General features: G+C 40.0%; 1 protein-coding gene across 2 annotated transcripts in view; it reads left to right on the top strand.

Annotated features, from left to right (window-relative positions):
• The window catches only part of LOC112978800 (FERM domain-containing protein 3), a 146,602-nt gene that overhangs the window by 43,747 nt on the left and 79,269 nt on the right, over positions 1-23,586 (top strand). For both annotated transcript variants that reach the window (XM_026092531.2, XM_064500986.1), the window contains one exon: positions 20,712-20,816. In XM_026092531.2, coding sequence (XP_025948316.2) covers positions 20,712-20,816 — 105 coding nt within the window. The remainder of the gene's footprint in view (positions 1-20,711; positions 20,817-23,586) is intronic.

Here is a 23,586-nt window from a genome sequence, read left to right as displayed (position 1 = left end):
AGCTCTCTGTGCAAGGACACACAGAGGAGAACGGAGGAAGAAGCAATGATAACTGGATCACTGAACTGCGTGAAGTCACGGGACGGTTCCCTTTAGAGAGGGGGTACATGGAAGACATGCCTGCAGAAGTGGCTGAAATGTTGCTTTGGACTGACTGGGAGAGCACTTCATTCCCTCACCTACTACATACATCATTCATGCAAAACCCATTTGCTTCAACTTTGCATGCCAGAGGAACAAACAGCCCTAAATCCTGGATTGTCTGATTTCATTATTGTATCTAAATGACTTATTTTTTTGGCTCCAAGCAACAGCTGCTCAGTAAAACTTCAGTGATATATTAGTTAAATTTATTAAAGTGCTAACTGCAAAGTCTTTTTTCCATTTTTTTTCCTTTGTTTAATAATGAAAATCAATATCAAGTTCTTATAGGCTGAGTTGTTTTATAATGTGTACTTTTTCATTTATAGCTTAGTAGTATTAGATGTGCTAAAACATAAAGATGAAGGACTGGCATTTCCTCGAAAGAAAGATTAAAAAGCATAAGGATTGGGCAAAATAAAGATCAGTTGTGTTACTTAGTTTCTTAGGGGATTTAAAAGAAAATTTCAAGCCCTGCTACTTTTAAAATATTTAAGATTTATGCAACTTACTGGTCAGCTTGCTTTTGAAGTAATGAGCATAAAAGCAAAAGAACTAAATTAGCTTTTTCATCTCTAGAAAACTTTATTAATTTTGAAGTTAAACATAATTAATGAAATTAATACACAGATGTCTTTGGTTTACATGAAAGGGAAATGGAGAGTTGAGGCCACAACTTTCTGTTTCATTGCATAATTAACTTAATTTGAAGAAATCCATTTGCCTTGAAGATGTTATTCCTCTTGTTCCTGCTCCAGTTCTTACCTTCCACTGAATAACACTGAAGTAATTTCCCATAACTGCACCAGTTGATACTTGGGACAAGCCTACTTTTTCTGGCTTCCTTTTAGGAATATAACAAACTTTTCAAAGGCTCCTGCTGCAGTGGGTGAAGGGATCTGGCTGTCATCAGTTGGTAACTTTTTCATCCTTGGTAGTTCCCATGAGTTATCTCCGGTCCTTGCAAGTGCTGCACTTCCAGATTCGTGCCATGTAACATGTCTTTTATCCACCAGTAAAAGTAGTATGTATTTGCACTTTTTCATGGATGCCTATGGGTTGTTGCTCAAACTTGTGAATGCTGGCAGTTTTTTTGGTTTTTCCCTACCCCTCGCTGAGGACATACAAGTGGACAGGGCAATTTGGGAGAGGAAGGCATGCCCTGAGCCCACATCTTCCCCTCCGCAAATCTGTGGCTGGTCCCCTTTACGCTTGTTCCTGAGAATGCATATATGCATCCTGATATGTACGTGTGATACTACTGTGATACATGCAAGTCTTGCATGGCTTGCAGTGATGCATCTTGCAGTGTTAACGTGCTGAAAACAGAATAAAGTTTGATCTGAGAGTAAAGAAAGTAGGTAAGCGTGTTCATGCAAAGACAAGCACAGGAAAGGGTGATCTTGGCTTGGCATTGCTACCTTGAATGTTACTGAGACCTGGACAAGATGCTCAGAACATAAGCACTGAAATCTTTATTCAGGTTTAGGAGTTGCATGCAAGTTTCAGCCTCATAAATTTAGCATGAAGAAGTCCTTTGTGGTGTGCAAATAGCAGCTTACAATGTAAGTTGAGACTCCTGCTTGAAATTGCAAAATGCTGAGTGTATGTATGGTGGAGGATTTTTTTTTTTTTTTGTCCTTCTTCAAGCTGTGAACTTATTCAGCCTCCATTAAAATGTGAAGTTATGGGGTCATTTGACTCTTTGCAGGATTAACCTCTAAATGCTTTTAAATAAAAACAGCAAGAGTTGCAGAGTTGGGTCCATGATACATTTAAAAATACCGTCTTTTGCAGGAGGTATTGCCTAAAATCAGCATTTGAGCTAATATTCTTAAAATGCAATTCAAAAATATATTAAACTAAATTATTTACTCAATTAGAATGGTTTAATAAACTTTCCTGAAATAATTCTTCTCCTACATATATTTTAGAAAGCAAAAAAAAAAAAAAAAAAAAAAAATTGTAATGAGCAGAAGACTTGTATGTTCTGAATGTTTTCTGGATGGAGAGGGATACGGACTACAATGAGGGACAGAAACATTAATTCATCTCTACTCAGACACTCCTTTCACCCAGAAGAAGCTAGCCTTAGTGAGGTGGTAATAGTATGTTCTTTTACACTGATTCTTCTACCGCTCTTACTGTTGTGCATTTGAGGCATGAAACATCCTGCAGTGAGTTAGTATTAAGTATTTGAGAGTTATCCTTGCTCTCTCCTATATCACTGGTAAAGCTAGTGTAGAGCCAGCCTTGATAAACTGCATCAAGCCCAAGCTGAGCCCATTGCTGTATGCATCCCATAGCACCCTTGTAATTTTTTCCTCTCTGTTATCTGGGATATTCTGCTTTTTGTTACCCTGAATAATAGAGTCCTGGCAGTAGAGCCATCTCCCTGTACTGGGCGGTTATCCAAATGACTGGCTGGAGGATAAAAATGTCGATAGTTCCTTTATGTGATCTCTAGGATATATTGGACCATGACTAATGGAAGGAATAAGACCTTGCAGTTGTTTTAAAGTTGTGTGAGAAGCCAGTGCATGCAGGAGAGGAAAGAGCTGGTGTGCTTACAGTAGGTTATGCTGCTGAGAGATGTGCTGTACCGTTCTGTGCTGTGCAGCTCTTGGCTTTTTTAGTCTTATTGTGAGTAAATAAATTTGCTCTTGAAAAGAAAACACATGTAACTTTAATACTTACATGCTTTCTATGAATGTACTGAGCACCCTTGAGATGTTCTTGTAAGAAGATCAGTTTCCTGATCCATCATCAATGCAGTCTCTTTCCAGAAGAGTTAGGTTATATAATACCCATTATTTTTTCATGGCCAGGAGATTATCATTACATCCCTTAAGACAAAGAGTTAATCAGAATTGACCTTCTGGTTCTTTGCCCAGGGACTGATTCTTTGTTCAGGTTAGTCCAGAGTGGGACCATTGTTGTAACTGAAACGCTAACACAAGTGTTAACGCACCAAAAGATGGAATGGATTCATGCTCCATTCAAGCTGCTCGGTACTTGCTGAGTATTGAGCTGCGTAATATCACTAAGCATCCGGACGTTTTCCTTGCTGTATTTTAGGGTGTCCAGCGAAGGAAGAACATAATAGAAAAGGATTTGGAAGGCTTTTGTTCCTCACTATACCCAAAGAAGGCTTAAAAACATCAGGGAATGGAACATAGCTTTTTTTGCACATTTTCATGGGAAAGCAAGTTGAAGGGCAGAACGTACTTTATTAAATGTAGGCAGTTTGTCGCTACGCTTTTTACTGAGCACTAAAACTTATGAAATGGAAAAGATTACCAAATGTTTGTCATAGATTATAAGTATAAAAACTATTTATACACTTGATGTAGTATTTAAACAGGAGATATTTCTAGTAAATCACTTTTTTGAGAGTTTGCATTTTATTGTTTGATGCCATTAAGCCACCTAAATAAAATGTGGCACACTTCAGATACAATGCTGGAATAAATTTATTCAGTTTTCTTTTAAAATTTGAACTCTGTAATGGAAATAAGTTCAAATATTTAGTCTTCTCACAGTCTAGACAGAAGAATATTGCATTAGGAAAGTAGAATCTTCATCCTTGATGTGAATTAATATTTCTATGTTCAGGAAAAAAGCTGTTTTGTATCTAACGTATGCACTCCTGGCTAGACCTGTTGAAGGCTGATTGATTAATTGATGCGGTTTGTGATACAGCAGATTTACTATTCTTTTCCAGTGCTGCCAAGAGTAAGTATACAAAAATCATCCCCCAAATTGCAAGATTTACTTATGAGGTAAGCAAACCGTATTTACAAGATGCCGTCTGCCTCTTTATTTACCTTCTGGTGCTTCGGGTCTTTTTCTGAGCTTAGGGTTCCTGTTTTCCCTGTGTTTTTGTGGGTTTTTTTTTTTTTTTTTTTTTTTTTGGTCCCACCAGTTTCTTGTTCAATTTTATGGCAGCTGAAGCTTTCAGGAGTGGATCAAATATCACAACAATTTTAAGGCAATAATGCGAGTTGTCAGCTTCAGTCTGTGGGTAAGTTCCTAACACCATGTGATGTAGAACAGCAGATAGATGATGTTGTAGACAAGGGTAGGGTGATTGCTGCCTGCTTGTGCAGTTGAGAGGTTGAGACTTGCTCCTGTTGTACCACTTGTTTTGCAATGTCAGTGTTTTTTTTCTTTTGCTGATTGGACAAGGAAACTGAAAAAGCTATACAGATTTTTAATCTGTCTGAGCCTTCTTGATGTGCACAATGTAGTCATTTGGTAATGTTTTCACAAGTGGCAGAAACTTTATGTTGTAGTTTTCCAGTTATTTCGAAACTCTTCAGCAGGGTCCATAGAATAGCAGATGAGGGTAGGTGAAATTAAGTGGGGACGTTCTGACGAAAACAGATGAGAAGCCTAAAATGGCTATGCATAGTGAAGTGGGTGGAATTTCCACCCTGCTGTGGTCAGAATCTGTTCTCTGTATTTGTTTCCTTCTTAGCTGAGCTTTTTTAGGGAACTTTGCAGATAAAACTTCAGCTCGTGTTGGGCATGTGCCTCCTTGGATTTCCCTCCGGTACTTTCTGCCAGGAGAGAAGACCCACACTTATTTTCCTCCTGATGTAGGGTAACAGTAGAAAGATGTTGTGCTGCAGTGAGCCAGAAGGGAAATGCGACCGTCGCACAGCTGGGGTCTGACGTCTGCTCCCGTGAGCCCTGGGGAGAACCAGGCTGCCCTCCAAGGGCAGGGTGTCCGCCTGCTTTCTGTTTCACCAGTCTGTCACCAGCTCTTTGGAAATGGGTGTTTCTAAGGCCAGTATTAAAGGTATATCTGTGCACCTCATCCCTTCCTCAGCTCTAGCACCATGTCAGCTACTGGAGGGTGCTTCTGGTGAAGGACAGTAGGTGCTGCAGCATCACTGTGTTTTAGCGCAAGCTTGGTGCAAGGCAGTGTGGAGTGTGTGTTGGGACAGAGGGAATGCCCCAAATCCATAGGGCCAAGTCGCTGCTGGAGCAAGGAGCTGAAAACTCACTGGACTTGGGAGAGCTGCTCTCACACCGAGCGTGGCTTTGCCCAAGTTGCAAAGGCATCCAGCTGCTTTGGGTGCAGTTATAAGAAATGGCAAATCAGTAACTCTTGCCTAAAACTGTGTATAGAACAAGCTAGCTGCTTCCAGCATAAATTCAGTAACTGAACTGAACTGATTATTGTATGGGATTTTCCTGATGTTTGAATGCTTTGTTGTTCTGCTTATGCTTTTTGGAGGCAGGTTGTTTAAACTTCACAGCTATTCAAAATATCAGAAGCCCTTAGGATGGGCTTTACATCAGTGTTTTAAAAGTTGATGCTGGAAAAGCAAAGTAGAAGTTTGAAATAAATTCAGGTATATTTACATAGATTTTGGTCTGGCTGGTCTGAAAGAGTTTCACCCAAAGGGTGCTTGAATTTGGCTGCGCATAGCTGTTTGAAGGACTAAGTAGGATAAAGATGAGACTGTATTTCAAAACTTTTAAGAACCGTTGTGCTCAAAATTTGAGAATGTGTTCTGCTTTATGATAAAATGGATATTATCAAATATGACAGCATATTTTTTTTAAGTAACGATTTTTGAACCCTGTCGAACAGATCATGGGCCTTCTTTAGATCCATTTGATGAAAGGAGATTGTTTGAGAGAGAAAGAGAGAGAGACAGAGAGCCGTATGTATGTATTTTAGTATTTTTAGTTAAAATATTTACAGAGAATTATGGTAGGCATAGGTGCTATGCCGACAGTTTAACTGAAGCATGATTTTTTCCAAGTTTGATTTTTAAAATTCCTAATACGGTAGAATAAACCAACAACAGAATATGCAGATTTTCCATATCTTTTTGAAAGCTTTAAATCAAGATTGACTGCCTCGGTTAAGATATGCTCTAGGTAGATGTAATTGTTAGGCTTGACAAAGGATCAAACTGGATAATATGAGGCTGAATGAAATTGTATGCTTCAAATTATACAGTCAAGATGATCTAATGGGTCTCTTGGTTTTAAAATCCTTTGATTCTTTTCCTTGACATCTTTATCTATATTTATTTGTATAAAGTGTGTGTGTATGCATTAAAAAAAAAAAGAATATGTGTGTGAGAGATGTCAAAGATATATTATAGGCCAGATAAGGGCCTTTTATCAGCTGAATGGAGAACATATTATAAGTACATGATGGTATTCAACGCTTTTGATCTATGATCCATTACTATTATAGGATCTTAAAATTAATATTTCAAGAATAAAATCTGTTGCACTCCAAGACAGATACCAATGAGTATGTACTGCAGTTACCCATGCAAGCGGGGTCACTGCTTACGTGGGTAGTCATATGTAGAAATAAATATTGGTAGTTAATTACTGAAACTTTTCAATGCCACCATGAAACTGTGTCCTTCAGCAGTCCATTTCTTTCTGACAGTTGTGCACTGCTAACCACTTGTGCCTTCTCTCATGCCCTGCCTATAATTCAGTGTACGTTACAGTCAGATGCTTGGAGCTCCCAAGCTGAAGTTTGTTCACTTTCGATTTTCTATTCTCTGTTGGGGAGAAGGCAGCAAAGGCAAAGCCGCAGAGCGTATTGGCTCTTCGGGGCCTCGATGTGCTCTTCCCTCCGGCCTGTCCTGGGCCTGGTCATCCACTATTTTGTACAAAGGAGGGGATTACAGAAAGGCTGGGTGCTGGGCCTAACTCCAACAGTAAGGCTTAAACTCCTGGGAAAGAAAGGGATCTTTTGCCTCTCTCAAACACTGCATGCTGGTTGTCTGGGTCTCCCCTGACTTGGCTACTTTTGTGCTTAACCGAGGTACTTTCTCAGCTGAGTTGGGAGTCCAGCCCTTGAAAGGCTTCTGATCCCCCTGCTAAGGCTCTTTGGAGAATCCATGAAGATTGATGGGTTTGGTTTACTGACAGAAGTGCACTGGCTGGTCAGCTCTTTCCGTGCTTTTCTGCCTTCCTTCTGCTTAATGCTCATGCTTGTGCTCAGGGGTGAGGATTGTTTCTACTTACTGCATGAAAAGCACTAGGGTGCTGAAAGCCCCACTTGCTCTCTGTCTGTTCCCATGCTCAGTTGTTTGTCACTTTATTTCCCAAAGCTCCCTTTCTCTTTGCTGTTTCAGGCAGAAACAGAAATCCAAAAAAAAAAAAAAAAAAAAAAAAAAAAAAAAAAAAAAAAAGAAGTTGATTTATGCTGTAAGACAAAGGTACACTTTCTTCTTTGGTGTCATTTGCTCATTTATATAACTTTTCCAGTTTTGAAAGGGAAGATCATTATATAACAATTGCATCCTGAGGTTTTGCCTGCAGTTTTGGAGTAGCATGTATGAAGCTGTCAGAGCTCTGCTTGTTATAATCTGCATGTCAGCGCTGTGCTGGCTCTAGCTCTTTCTTCAGAGATTTTTTTTGACATAAACCTGTAGCAGCCCTATTTAATCGAGGTGAAGAGAAGGAAAAATGTAGCCTTAGTCTGCTCCCAAATTACAAGAGGTTCAGCAGAAATATTTTAAAACTCGGGGGGGATGGGACAGGGCAGGACAGGACTGGAGAGAAACCCTCCTTAGCTTTTTAACTTGAGATAATACTTGAAGTTGCTCACTTATTTGTCAAGTTGCTCAGTTTTCTCGTTGACATGTTATGGCTCTGCTTTTACTCTAAATGGGATGGAAATATAGATAGAAGCCTTTCTGCTGCAACTGGTGCCCTAGGAACCAGTCGTACAATGTATTTGTGGATGTTAGAGTATGGTAGAATTTTTGACGAGTACTTTTTTTCTCTCTTAATAATCTTTGTGAGAAATTGAAGGCTTTTGTTTCCAGAACTTTGCTGTTTTGTTTTTATCTCTCTAAATAAGATACTATTTTTTGAATTTCTCACTTTGGAGCTTTGACTTATCTGAAGAGACTTCCATAGGAGAGCCATGCCCTTCCTAATTGCATATGATATATAATTTTCACTATATTGCTGCCTAATCCACAACTACACATATTAAAATAAATGCAGGCAATCCTCTTCGGTATCTTCCTCTCCCTTTTCTTATTTTAATAAGTTTTCCTCTGCATATGTTCACTTGTCATAAGCTGCTTGGATAGCTCAGGGAAACTGGTCAGTGTTATAAAGATCCTCAACATCATATTCAATGGAGAGCTGCTTTGTCCTGGGTGACGTCGATGCTTTTGTTAAATACCATCTACTGTGGAACGCAGCGGTCAGCTTGGACTCCTAGTGGTGTCGTCTTTGGTTTCAGCAGGGACCTAAAATTTTAGGAATAACGAAGAGAGAGCAAATTGTGTCCTGAATAGGACCTACGCAGTGTTTCTGTAGGGTCAGTGCTTGCGCTGGAGAAAGAGTAGCTGTGCTGTGAGATGTCGTTTGGTATGTAATGCAGGGCTTTGGCTTCTCAGTTACTAGATACGGGAAATTTCTCCAGTATCCCAGGATTTACTTAGAATCTGGGGATCTTACAAGGAACATAAGACTGACTACTGCTATGGAGAATCAAATGTCATCAGTTCCCAACACAGTCAGAAAGGATGCGTTTTAATAGTGTACCATTACCTAAAGATTTAAAAAACAGGAGTTACTGAAACAGTAAAGAGATAGGCCAGATTGCCTTTGATCTTTCTATTACTCTGTTGAGTTAATGGAAACAGGAAGTCTGAGCACAGAACAGAAACATGGAGATGCATCTGACAGAGTAAAGGAGAAAGGTGAAATCTAGTAAAGGACAAACAATTTATTACAGGACCTGTAAAATGTATTGCTTTATTAACAGTCTTTTTGCAACCACAGTTAACAAGCCTGTAGAATCCTTCTTTTGGATTTTTGCCAGCTATTGTTCAAATGTTTTATTTTGTATCTTTTGTGGTGGTACTTTAAAACAAAAATTCTTTCTGAATTTATTTTAACCTGGATTATATCTAATTGTTCTCAAAAGAATCAGAAAATATTTCCCATAGTTGTAATTTTGTGAAGCAATGATTACAAATGCAAGAGGAGTTTGTGTTCTGACTGTATCAAAAATGAGACCTCTATTTGATAGCAGTCCTAATGAGGCAGCTGATGTGGCTTTCAAGGACTGAATGACCTCCCCCCCCTCCCCCCCCCCCAAAAAGGCAACTTCTGTCCAAACCCTTGTGCTATAAAGTTTGCTACCTGGAAACTTCTTTTTGGCATGGAGACAGAAGCTTGTATGGCACAGAGAATGAGTCCTTCCTCTGATTACACTAGCTGGATTTTATTAAATGCTGTTGGAGTGCATTGGTGTGGGCACTTTGTCCAAGGAACACTTCTTGAAAGACTTCTTCCTCCACCATTGTTAGTCCAGCATTAAACTTGTTTTTCTAAAGACTGGATGTCCAGTCTTGCAAATTTAATATTGTCCGTTTTTCCTTCACAACAAGCCTTTTTTGTATAATTATTTCTTCTAGGAATATATACTTATATATATGTATCTATAAGGTATTAATGAAATAGTTTGTTTGGAAACAATTTTTCATGGTAAAATTTTCTTTCAACTTACATGATACCCAAAGACTGTAAAGCAGTAAAACACTTGGTGGCAAAAATGAACGAACATGAGCCTTAAAAAGTTAAAAACCACATGGGAAAAGTGAGAAAACATAGTGCAATATTAATAAAGAGTGGACTATATCTTCCAAAAACTGAGTTATTTACCTTGGACAGGTGAGCAAGATGAGTATTTGAAAGAAAAAGTGTGTTGATGGATTTTAAATCACCAAAAGGTGGCAGAGATATGTGTACATCCTTGCCCTGTTCCAATGCATAAAATCTTTTTGGATATCCTTTACAGGTGTGCTGTGAAGCCTATGATATGATTATGTGATGTGGCTATCAGACACTTCAAGTGCCTAGCATGGTGAGGCTTCCTCAGCCAGCTAAAAGTTTTTTTATCTAGGTCCTTATCACATGTGATTAGTGTATTACTTACACTTTTAGATGGATCACCAGGAGCTGTTGAGTTCATCACCATGATTGAGGGTCTTGCCTGCCAGGAGCCATTTTCTCTGATTTGCAGCACTTCAAGAGATTCAGAGCGCTTCAGAGTTGATATTGCCAGGCCACTGACTATGCAGCTGAGCTTGTGACTCTGGATTAAGCCGCGTACAATGGGAATTTGATCCATCATTATCTAGTGATGTATTCTGTTCTTTATGTAAGCTCTTAGCCCCATGCATCACTTTAATAGCCCTTCTATTGGGATTAACCCAGCGTCTTTCCCTTCTCTCTCTGGGCATTATGTTATATGACCCTCCTTTTCTTTCTCCTTCCCTCCCACCCAGCACACGCAGAGGCCGTGTCATGCACGCCAGCACACGTGCTGTAGCTCCCTGGGGAGAGGAGAGGGACCTGGGTGGGCACCCCAACCTGGCGGGGATAGGGAGACCAGGCAAGGTGCTGGCAGCGGTGTTCGCGAGGGCAGCCAGCAACTGCCCGTGGCAACAGCAGCTCCCCTGTACTGCTGACCTGGTGTTCAGACTTGCCCCACATCCCTACTTCTTCCCTGCCCAGCCATGTGGCTGTTCCTGCACCTCCCACACCACCATGTGGTTTGAGGACGTTCAGCTGAGCCCTGAAATGCTGCTGCAGGGGACATTTTTACCCCCCACCTGCTTGGCTGTTTTTCTGTGAGCAGCCTGGCTATGCTCAGCCATCCAGTGCTGGTTCTCTCCTCTGCCTGTGCTCGGGGAAGTGTCTTGTTAGCCAGAAGTGTGGAAATTTGGCGGGTTTTTTGTGTTGTTTTCCTCCCCACCCTTTCTGTTTCTGTATACCAAGTGCACAGTGCTGCATCTCCCTTAGAAAACATACAATTAAAGAGCCGTACTTGGAAGAGAATATATGGGAGACCTCATTTTCTGGGGCTGCTAAACCCACCGAGGAGATTCAGTATTGGACAGGGCCAGAGGAGCGTTGTTGGCCATTACCTGCACTTGGGGGACAGCAGGTAGTTCTGTCAAAACCCTCATCTGGCTTTTGGACTGCTGTGTGGGTAGGACTTGAACTCCTTGAAATCTCTCATCTGCTTTGCTAGACCTGGCATATTAGTATGTATGTTGGGGTGTGCTAGCTATGTCTTCTGAGTTAGTTTTAATGTTGAACATGCAAGAGTGAGAGAAAGCAGACTCAGCTTTGCAGAACAATGCTGGAAATTAAATAAAATGATAGGAAGACTTGTTGACAGAAGCACTCAGTTCCTTTTAAGAAATCAATAGTGCCTCAGATAGCATCATGAATACTGCACTAATGGAAGTTGTTACCAGAAGTGAGCAGTCAGTGCTGCAAGCCTTCTGTGAGGCCGGCGCTCAGGGACGTAAAATCTAAATGGCCGCGTATTGCCCATGCCCGGAAGGACAGAAAGCGATGATGAACCCTGTAAGACAATATTGCATTGTGGTTTATTCAGCGCCTGCCTGGCTGGTAGTGACTTTTGAGAACTGCATTATGTGAATTATAAATATTTCCTTTTATCATTTATAATTTACTCCTGGGTCAGAGTAATTTACTGGCTGAATAGCACCAGGGTCGAGAGCTGATTGTGTGAAAGCACGTTATCTCTTCGGTTATGTGTGTTCACTCCTGCTGTCCATATTTTACTGTATAATCAGTGGAATAGACTCTTCCTTTCCCATATAATTACGTCTTGATGATAGTTTTCATTGCATGGACTGACACCATGGAATATTTCTATGGCGTAGTTGTTTCTTTTTTCCCCTTCATCTTTTATTATTTGACCAATATCATCCTACAATAGCCTTTAGTTCCATAGAGGGCAAAAATATGCTGTTGTCCGGACAAAGCTGTCTCACTGTTGCAAATCGTTAATGCAAGACTAAAATAAAATAAATAACCTCAAATGACCCCCCCACACACTTCCCAGCTGAGGTAGCATGCCAGAGAAACCGTTTTTGACGAATGTATTTCTAAGCTCACTACAGCATATGTTGCAGGTTAAATTTTCAACACAGTGGAGATTTAGCCATGCTGTTTCCTTTAAGACCACTAAAGCTTCCACAGCTGTATTCACACATACAACCTTGACATTGTACCCCTCTTGCTTTTTTCTGCTCGATATAGACATTTTTTTCTCCTTTTTCTTTGTACTCTCCTTTATCTTTGAGATGTGCTTGTATATTTCTTAACCAAAGGAAGGAGCAGGAAGAGATTTTTTTATTTAATTCTGTTAATTAAAATATAGCACTTGGGGCTAAACTGATAATTAATTAAGGGCTCAGGAATTTGAGTTTAAAGACAGTGATATCCTTCATATAAATGATGTTCTTAAGGACCCAATTTGATTTAGCCAATTAGTTCTAAAAATGGGGTAGTACCCATTTTAAGTGGAAAATTGTCATATGTTGTCTCTGTTGTTCATTTCTGGCCTCTCTGCTAACGTAAGTCCATCAGGCAGTTTGTAAGGGTAAAACTGGTGTGTGTTTTTTGTTTGTTTGGTTGGTTGTTTTCTTCTTCCCAAATAGCTCATGAAATTTGTCTCTTGGGCTATTGCATTTTAGAGTAACCACACTGCAGTTTCCCTTTAAGCTCATCATTTCAGTTATCCTTGGGGAGAAATACCACTTTATCACCTAACTCTGGGAAAGATAAAGCATAAAAGTCTGCAGTTTAAATGCTTTATGGTTTAACATGATTGTTTATTCTTAGCAGCAAAAAATTATAAAAGTTATTTTAGAAAAACAAATATTCTATGATGCAGGCTTGCTTGAGATGTGTTTCTTGGCCACACAGCGCCTATCTAGAAACCCTAGTTACCAGGTGGCAGCGGAAGTCAGAGCCTTGGGCTAAGTGTTTCCTCTTCCATGCTTGTGTAATCGGTAAATAAAGATCAGCTTCCCATATTGAAGATGGAGTGCTCTTGTGTACTGTAAACGTAGCTTACGTGTCAGCTGTGATGTGTTTTGGGGGGCAAAGTTATCACTGGTGACTGTTAAATTCCGTGAGAAGTAAAAAGGGAGGGACGCAGTCGTGCTTCATTTGTGCATTCACATCTTTCCTTTTCCTGAACGTCTTTGCTGCTTCAGACGAGGGTAAACTACGTTGCTCATGCGGATCTAAAGATCCCTTCCCTTAGTTGTGAGTGGGTTGGTGTTGTAGCATCACTGTGCCTCTGTTCAGTAAAAGCTGCTGGGAAGGTCTGGGTTAAAATGTGCTGTTGAAAGCCCTGCAACCGAGGCAAACACGTAATCTGATTGCTTGTCTTGTTAGGGGGCTTATTAGGAATTAGATGCATCTTCCATGAGTTTTATTCAGGAAATGAGGAGATAAATAAGGGCAAGGATGCTTCTTGCCCTCGTTATGCCTATAGTCTTGCCCTAGTCTTGGCCTCTCATATCGTAAAGTATCTTTGTGCATTATCATGTTGGGTTGGATTGCCACTCTCCTCGTTTGAGGAGTGTTTTTGTTCTTTGGCTTTCCCGAGCCTCTGCATCTTGTCTGCATAGGCCAGTCAGCTCCACTCCCATGACATCTGTGTGTGGAGGGGCTTGCAGCTGGATTTCCCACAGTGCAGTGCTGTGCTAGTTTTTTGTTTTCAACTATCCAAAAATTGATAAAAACTTTCTTAGTGAGAGCATGTCCTTTGATTTATTTGTGCTATATTAGATGAGTGCTCAGTGATGGAGGTGTTTAGAAAGACCTGGACATATGCAGGTAAAACCTTTTTACAAAAGCTGATTCCATAATGTTGCATAGTGAAATGAGTAAATTTATACATAAGCAAATTTATTGGAAAAATAAAATTCTTTCCTCCATTCTAGTGTTAGCACTTGTTGATATAAATTATAGGTAGGTGTAGAATTAAGTGTGTCATTTGCAAGAGGTGATTCATGAAAGAGAGTGTATGGAAGAGGACTCGTCTATTAAGTAAGCAGCAACTGCCTTATTGTAATGTAATTTTGTGTGTTTTTTTTCCCCCTAATTAAAGGACTAACATGTTGATTTCCCCCACCTCCCTCCCTTGTTTCAGGTTTGTAGAAATGCAATTATTTCCTCATTGTAAAGGGAAAAAAAAGTTCATTATAGATACTTTGCTTCTAGAATAAAATGTGACTGTTCCAGTTAGGTTTTGATCAGCTGAAAGTGTGTTTTTTAATTTGCAAATTTAATAGAAAATAATAATTATAGCTGGCCCTTCTCACTATTGCCAAAATTTTTCAGTTAAATACTAAATAATAGGTTTCCAGCATACCTTCAAGTAATTTAAAATATTGGAAAGCGCTGATTATGAGCAGGAAGGAATGATGGGTTATGGCATTTTAGTTAATTAACAACAACAGGCACATTTTTAATTGCCTTGTATATTTTCAAGGCATTATGTGATATTCTTACAACTATTTCAAAGGGCGGAGCAATAAAGGCAAAGAGGTTGTCAGTGTATCCATCTTGTGAGCAGTTACTGTCATTTGTAATCTCGGTGAATTCGTAAATCCTAAGAGCCGTAAGAAATTTGCCCAGGGCCCTGGAGTGAGTCAGGATTAGGGCTGGCAATTGCCAGGTCCGAGCTCAGCCCTTTCCACCTCCCTGCTTTCAGTTGTTGCATCCTAATTCTTCGCTTGATTTTGCTCTCAGGGCAGGACTTAAAAATTTGCTTAGAAAAAACTCAGGCAATGGCTGCTTCCCTGCCCTCAAACCTCTCTATTCAGCTCCACGGGGTTGATTTTTAAACTTGCTGTCGTAGCGTGTGGCCCGATCTGCCAGCGCCATTTAGCGACCTTTATTGCCGTGCCGCCGGCAACGCAAGCAGACGCGCTGACAGCTGTCCCAACGCGCAGGTGAAGCCGGGGTTGTTCCCGGGTGCCCCTTTGCAGCCTCGTCTCTGCGCACAAGGGCAGGCCCCACGCTGAGCCGTCGGGTAACGGGCAGCAAGGTGGCGGGCCGGTCCTGCTGGGCGCCAAGGCGCCTCTCTTGCGAGCGGCCCCCAGGAGCTACGGTTTTGTCGCCGGGGCAGGCCCGTGCTCTGGGCAGGCAGGCGTTGGAAACGGGAGAGGTGCCTCTCGAGGGGGCCGTTCGGCTCTGTAAATCTTGCTGCATTTTTGATATTTTTGTCATTGTAACATTTTAGTGGTCCAGTCGTCGGTTAACGTTATGAAAATCTGCCTTTTGAGTTGTGTTTCTGCCTCATGGGTGACTTGTTTTGTCTGTTTTCCAGACCTGCTTTCATTTTGTGGTGGTATTATGATTATTATTGAGTTCAAGTGTTATGTTTAATCTTTTAGATCTGTCTCACATGTTAAAATACCTCATGCCTTAACCAAAACAAGCATACCAAACCAGATGTTATTCCTGCCTTGCCTGAGAGCCTAGACTTTCCATTTATCTTAACAGAAATGCTGTTTCTATTGTGGTTTCAGTTCACTTTTTCTGGAGTGGAGTTACATTAGTCTTGCAAAGCCACCTCTGACTGCGTGAGGAGCTTGACACGCAGGGTCGCGGGAAGCGCTGGCACGTGTGAAGACCCTTGTGGGATGGGGGTTGAAATCCCCTGTACAAATAAACGCGACCTTTATAACGGCGCAGTGTTTCTTAGCGGTAGCAGTGGCTTCCTGACTGAAGTAAGCCCAGCTGGCAGGGCTTCAGTGGTTAGGTAACAGCATAAGTGTTGTGCTTAATCCGCTTGTGAATCTGGCTTCTCCTGGTGGCAGTGTTCAAATAAACAGACCCAGAACTTCACAGTGAAACAAATGCGAGTTGAGATGCCCTTTCATTGAATGTAAAAGCCCAAACGTCTAGAAAGGGTTTTCCTGCCTGTCCTCTGGCTTTCAGAATTCTAGGACAAGTAATGACTCTTTTGCAGCTCGTTTTATATCATCAGAGAGGATTAAATTGGGGGGACAGGATAAATTCTCCCTTGTTTATTAAATTGCACACAGAAACTAGGAATTAAGAAAAAGAAAAAAGTGCACAAGTGCACATATTATTCTTGTGTTCGATTGAAACTGCCCAAGAGCTGCTGAGGTCTTTGTCTGGGTTAGTTTTTACGTAATAAAGAAGATATCAAGGAAACGGGTTACTTGGTCATAAATTTGCAGAGGTGCAGAAATGGAAACCCTAATAATAGTGTTTGGTAGTGCAAATGCATCTTTGCAATGTCTTACCTGGCTCTTAGAAGTGAAGAGGAAAAAGGGGGAGAGTTGCCCTGCAACTCACTCACTGGAGGACTTCGGATATGACTGTGGCATGTCAGAAAGGAGGGTGTCCTTTGCTTGGCTTGGCTTGTTTCAGTAGAAAACAAAACTCTTGATCCAGCATGAACAGATTTTCACAGGTGCTTCCGAGTTGACCTTGCTTGCATTCGGTGATTCTGTTATTTACGTGGCATTTTTTCTGTTGCTTGCGTGTAGGGGTTTGTTGTGGGGATTTGGTAGCATTCATATCAGATGTTCAAGCATGGCCTTAAAAAAGTACATCAGCCTTGTATTTTTCTAAATATATCAGGTAGCCATTCCTTTAATTATGTACAGGAATCTCCAAAAGCCTTTGCGTGCAAAAGGGCCACATTACAGGACTTGGTTAAAGGCCATTTTTAAAAACATCTTCATCAAGTGTGGGTTACAGAAATCTGCAGGAAAATATAGCAGAGTCGAGGTAACCAGATGTTGCATTTGAATGGCCTGGAAAAAAAAAAGTGCCTTGTTTTAAACCTCTCATTCTATCCTTGAAAATAAGGTGCTGATTACAGCCTAGGACATTTTGGCTCTCCTGTTTGCACACCTCTGTGGCTGCTGTTTCTGCCCCAGTTGTACGTCTCCGCTCGGGAATGCCCAATGATTGCTGCGTGAGGTCGTGGTGTGATCATCAGAGCCTGGAAGCTTTCAGAAATCGGACTTGATTTCTGCGCTCAGATTTCTGTCGTCTGACAGAACATGTGCCCGTGTTTTCAGCGGTGTTTCAAATAATGTTTTGCCTAATGATGCCTTTTTTTGTCATGTTCTGACAAAGTGCTGAACTGTGACATAAAAATATTTTTTATGTGTGTGAATTGCTGCGAAGTACTTTATGGGTATGGCACTTAAAAAAGGAAAAAGGTTCATTTAACTGGAAAGCTATATGATAACTGTCTGAAGTTTCAGATGAAATTTTATATTCATTATTCCATGACCCAAATCCATTCTCGTGCTTTGGTGTGGATGGCTGGCAGTTCCTAATTTAATTTATCCATATTCTTTTGCAAGTGAGAATAAGCTTTGAATTTAATATATGCTTTTATGCTACAATATATACTAAGTATATCACAGAATGCAGGAGAAGACATAGATCATTAGATTGCTAATGCTCAAGAGAAACTGGAACATTGTTAGAGAAATTTTGAAAACGTCTATGGATGCTCTCTGTAGAAAACAAAAAGAACAAGTTTTGCCCATCATTTTTTTTGCCATTCTGTCTATTACAAATGCAGACTTAAGGTAGTCAGTGCCACATCAAATATTTCTTTCTATGTATGAATTATCTGGAATTTTTCAGATTTTAGGTAGTTTAAAAGCATAATAGAGAAGTATTTAAAACTATTTCTTCTGAGAGGCAATAACATTCTCTATGTATCAGTTTATTTACTTTTATCAAAACAGAGCCTTTGCTACTATCTGGTGATCAGGTGGAATTTGAAAGCTGGCTGTTTGAACAGCGCAATAACTGAAGTGCATCCTAACCAAAGGTATCTGCGGAGGGTTTACGGATTCCTAGAGCATGCGTTTAGCCTGGAGGCTTTTGTTTGTTCTTTTTGTTTGGTCGGTTTCTATCATCTATCTTTCAAGCAAGAAAATTAGAGCAGCCCTTGATTTTTAGGAAGGCAACTTTGTTTTAGGGTTGAAAAACACAGTACGTGTTCCAGCCTTTGATCACATGCCTCAACAACTCTTAGTATTTTTTGTGATCGCTTAGGTGGAGGAAGCGAAGGACTTGTTAAGTGAATGGATTAGAATGAGAACCTGTAGAAATACGTAGATTTATTGACTGTCCTTCCAGTAACGCCCTCCGTCAGATGAAGATATGAATAGTCTGCTTTCCTTGTTGGCAGTGTTTTAAAATTGGATTACACTTAGGCACTGTTGTTAGTAAGATCTATTTTGATCTTACTATCTGTCTTTGATCTATCTGAGTCACCTAATAGCTGTTGTGCCCCAGTTCTATTTAGTACATCATATGTCTATCTTAAAACAACATGTAACTTGAATTTCACACTTGCGTTTGAATTTTTTTCCTGCTGCCTATGTTCTGAAATGTATTGCAATTTGTTTGTAATTTTCTTTGACGCTCTTAGCATAGTCACAAATAAAAGTTTGCAGAGACTTCTAAGGTTTTTAGCTAGTAAACTTCATGGAGCTATGGCTGCATAAATTTAGACCTGAAGAGATTTTTTTCTGTCAGTCGCACGGAGAGTGACTTTTTGTACTTTTGAATCTTTGCCACAGACCTTGCCTTTTGAGGAAGGTTTTCACTAGGGTGTCCCTAGCATGCCAGTACTCATAACTGCATACAGTATAAAATATCCATGTATGTGTTAATCATTCTGAATAGAAAAAAACTCACTCTGTTTCTCTCCAGCCTCAGGACATTTTAAAAAAAAGTTACAGAAGGAAACATTTTGCTGCTACCTTACTGGGAAGAAGGTAGTGCAAGGGGTGAAGCAGGAGGCTGAGTGAGCATGTACAGACAACAGACAAATTAAGTTAACATCATTCAACACTGGCTGTTAATAACAGGAAAACACAGTGCGGAAATATCATGGGGCGGATAAGGCAGCAGATACCCTGCAGGCAAGAAGTAACATATGGGAGAGTAAAGAGACATAGCGAAGGGTACATATATAAGAGATGGAAGGTAGAGGAAGGAAGGAGTAGCGGAGGTAGCTTGCATATACAGAAGGCGGCGTAACAGAGGCCCCTGTTTCCAGGAAAGAGAAATGTGGACAGAAATTAGCAGTTTGCGGCTGGAGGTGAGTGAAGAGAGACGCTCAGGTGACAAGGAACGGAATAGTCACAGAAGCTGCCAAGCTCAGTGGAAGGACTGCACAGCACTGTGTAGATGGCTTAAATGAGAGTGGTGTGGTATTTTATTTTATTTTTTATTTTAATTTAATTTTATTTTTTATTTGTTCAGTGATGGGAGTGAAAGGAAGAGCAACTGTATCTGTCAGAAGTGTCTTAATTGTAAAGATAATACGATCACAAAACCACTGCACTATTTTGTCCTTATCTGTGTAACAGTCTAGTTTTCAAGCACAAATCACTTTTTCTGTAGGGAGCTGTGGGCCTCTCTGGACTGGTGGCCTCAAGGCCATTTCTTCCACTGCACTTTACAGGACGACTTCGGGCAAGTCACAGCACTGTTTTTGCCTCAGTTGCTCTTCCATGAAATGCAGATGATAACAATGTCCAGTTTTCTAAAACACTTTGAAAAATGTGGGAGCTGTTTTGTTAATTTTTGTGTAGCTATGCTGTGCATAATTTAAATTGTTGCCTTCTTAAGGTTAAATACAGCATGGCATTTATTGTTAAGGAAACAATTTGGAGGAACAGTTAAGTATTATTCAGCACATTTGTAATCGCCCACTCCGTGTATTTTCTGTGCTGTAGACACTAGGGTGTTAAGTTTGAATTGTTTCATGGCAGCAAAGAGTGGAGGCTTGCAAAGTAGCTCATGCAGGTTCCACAGCGGAGGGGTCTTGTGCAGGGCTTAGGTGGAAAGAGGGGAAGAAACCCAGAGCCCGACACTGCGACAGAGCAGAGCATCTTTTCCTGCCAAGAATCAACTATTCTAGGCAGACAGCTTTGGCCCACGCAGCACAGCTGGTAATAATATGAAAAATCATGTTACTTAGACCAGAAGAAATGTGAGGGTTCACGAAGGTTCCCTGTATCTGGCATTAGATGAAGAAGAGATGAGACAGTGCTAAGATTGAAGAAAGAAGTAAAGAGTGAAGTTGTTAACTAAACATGATGTGTAGAGCATGCTTCCTTAAGGCTGTTGTTACCTAGTGATGATGCAAGGATGAAAATGTCTTTTTCTGTCATTCATTTGGGCATTTCTTCCTTGTACTGCAGTACTGTTTAGGAACTGAGGATCAGGTCTCTCTTGCTGTGGGCTCTGCACAAAGATGCAATAAGGGTAGTCACTGCCAAAACTGCTTGCGAACTTGGGGACACGAAAAAGCATACACAGTTTTGAAAGTGTGTTGAAATGGCTATCTGTTGTGCCATTATAGCATCAGGTGGAAATATGGTTAATGGTAATAAATTAAATATTGTAAATGTGCAGCTATTAGAGTAGCATGAGTTTTCCTGAGGCAGAACTTAGAGTATTCTTGTCAAGAATCAGTTTGTGAAGGTGCAGGGAGTTTATTGATCCCTGAGGAGTACGTTTCAGTTGCTGCATATTTTAGAGGAGACAAATGTTCAACTCCTTTGTCCTCATCTGAATAGCCAAAAATAGATAAATCCATATGCCTTTTTCTTTGATGCTTTGATTAATCCTTTAAAGCTTATAATCATCAAGTTTAGAATATTCAGAGTAATGTATCAATTCTTTCTCTTTTTCAGAGGGAAACGAAAGGTCAGTTTCTCATAGATCACATCTGCAACTATTACAGCTTGCTGGAAAAAGACTATTTTGGCATTCGATATGTCGACCCTGAGAAGCAGAGGGTATGTATATGAATACTGACTACATTTGTTTTTAAATTAATTTGTTCAACAAGTAGGCAAGATCTAATGCAAAGTTATGTATCTCTAAGCGATTATGCTCTGACTAGAATCCAGAGGTTCCTAAAGCAACTTTATTAAATTCATTTTATCCTCAGCTCATCTATATAGGTTTCAGGTTAATTGATATATTCGAATTTGTATAGTTCTCCTGGTTGCTGAAGATAGAAAAGATCTTTAGTCAAGGCTCAGTGGTAACGTGGTTATTCTAGCTCTAGGCTCTGTCAGTGCACTGGACTCAAGGATTTCTCTTTTTTTCTGTAGAGTGTATTTCTTGGGCGATATTGGCAGGAATCGTATTGAGCTTAACAGCAAAAGATGTTCTGTTCTATTTTTCACAGGGGATATAAATTTGGATATCTCTAATACAGAAACCAGCTATGATTGTCAGGTTGGGAGGGATCTGCAGTTCTCACTGTGAGCATCTTTACATCATATTTGAACAATAAAATTTAATGTGCTTACAGGCCTGTACTCTAGGCATTTGTGTGAATAGTGGTTAGAGTCATCGCTCTTAGGTGAAAGGTGGTCCTGCAGTTTGTCTTCTCTAGGTGACTTGCTGCTGCCAGTCCCCATTTGGGTTTCAAATGAATGTTACTGTTTGAGAGTGGGAAAGGATGGTCAACTCTGGAAGCAGATGTCTTCAGACTGTGAATTGCAAATTCGTTCTTCACTGTGTAGTGAAGTCTCAGAAACTGCTGGTCTCAGAATTTAAGGCTTGAATATGACTTTAAATAGCATGGAGTGTATATACAGCCTTTTAATCTCTGGAAATGAGCACCAGTTTGAAACTGGTGTGATTCAGGAGGAGAAAATCAATTTGACATATATCTTCGCTAGACACAAATTAGCCAACATTTTGGCAAAAATCACTGGAATTAGGACCCTTTGCTCAAGCCTATAGAATTGGAATAGTGTGGCAAAGCTCCAGTAGATCATTTCCATTGCATCTTCCTTTTTAGTAAATTAGCAGTTATTCTGACCAGTGTACTAAATCTTTCATGATCAATAAAATTGAAAGGTAATCACCTAGTAGAAACTGACTGAAATAGGTGGACTGTTGGATTAGACTGTGATTAGATAGGACTTAATGAATGCTTACTTTTGTTGGGTCTGTCTTTGACAGTCATTCAAAAATTGCTACAGAAAAGTTGGTTTACTTAACAGAAATCAAGACATCCTGTTAGTAAAAATTTTAACTTTTCCTGGCAGAATACTATGAAAAAGCTTCATCCTAAAGCTCAAGTTTACACTTGTTTACTAAGGAAAGACAATTCTAGAAAAAAAAGATTGCATGTCCTTTCCCTCAGAAGTATGTTCAGAAGAAGAAAATATTTCCTCTGCAACAAACCCCATCTTAAGGGCTAAAACACAGAGAAATGCTGTAATAAAGAAATACCATGTAGTATGGTTCTTTTGAATCTGTGCTCTTGTTGTAGTTCTCTCCCCTGAGTTTTACCTCCATAACGCATATGAATGCATGAATACCTTCCAACCAAGTACAGGAAGACTGTGAAACTGTTTCAGTCTTTCTCTTATCAACAGGAAGACTCTTCTGATCTGAAAGAGACATACTAACCCACAGTCTCCTGGCACTATAACAGGCAAGTATATTAGGGCCCAAACACTCTAGCTAGGTAAGTTCATCAGCAAGTGACTCATGATCATAGTCATAAAATGCGGCAAGTGTAAGATACAGTGAGTCACAGAGAGGAGGGTCCCATCACAGTAGCTGCCTTACTGGAAAGAGTAAGTCCCATCAAGGAAAAAGGGAGAGATGTTTTCTGTAATATATTCAGATGTGTTACAAAATAGAAACAATAACAAGCAAAGTCAGTAAAGATCTGTAAATGGAATTCACCAGGTGTTTTGTTTGTAAAATAATACATCCATTTGCATTTTTGAAAGAACTTCTTTGTAAAGTTACATCTGGTGGTTTGACTGAGAGCAATTGCTTTGAAGGGAAGTGATAGTTCATTGTAAATCAGTTTAATGGTGAGTGTGACAATATACTTCTGTGCTCTGTAGGCAAAAAAAGAAGTGTAGAGCAATGTATAAAATAAAAATCTCCTGGTCCTGTTTCAGTAGTGATAGTATATCATTGTAGTCAAGATAGCAATAAGCCACCAGCATGATATGGCAATCAAAAAAGTTAGAAGTAGCAGATGAAGTGTTTTCAGGAAAGTATTAATGTCGTTATACAAGACCCTAATGAGATCTCAACTATTCTAATCTCGGCATCCACATTCGTGAAAGATTGATTTAACTGAATCAACAGAAGGAGCATTAGAATGGAGAGCCTGTTTATGAGACTATATTAAGAAGTGTGCAACCAATGTAGTGCAGCAAAGCAAAGGATAAGAGGATATGGTTACCATTTATAGATGCGTCAGAGTATAAACTAGAGAGAAAAATAAATCTTGATGTCAGTGAGGTGGATTCTCATTTAAGCTAATGAGGGCAGTACGTGCTGGAACAGCCGTAACAGGAGCAGTAGGGGCAAAAATTTAACTGTGTTTAAGATGAATTTTTATCGTTTTAAGAAAGGCACTGCATCACACATTAACAGAAACAGCTAGGTACTAGGCTTTATACTCTGAAATCTCTTTCGGAGGATATGTACTAAAAAACAAGAAAACATAATATTTTTTAGAAGGGTTACTAATGATACTGACACAGGTAGCAAAAAAATTCCTGTTGCTATTTTCTTTTG

The sequence above is a fragment of the Dromaius novaehollandiae genome, chromosome W, assembly GCF_036370855.1.
Source record: "Dromaius novaehollandiae isolate bDroNov1 chromosome W, bDroNov1.hap1, whole genome shotgun sequence".
NCBI lineage: Eukaryota > Metazoa > Chordata > Aves > Casuariiformes > Dromaiidae > Dromaius > Dromaius novaehollandiae.
This window is presented reverse-complemented; position numbering and strand designations above follow the sequence as displayed.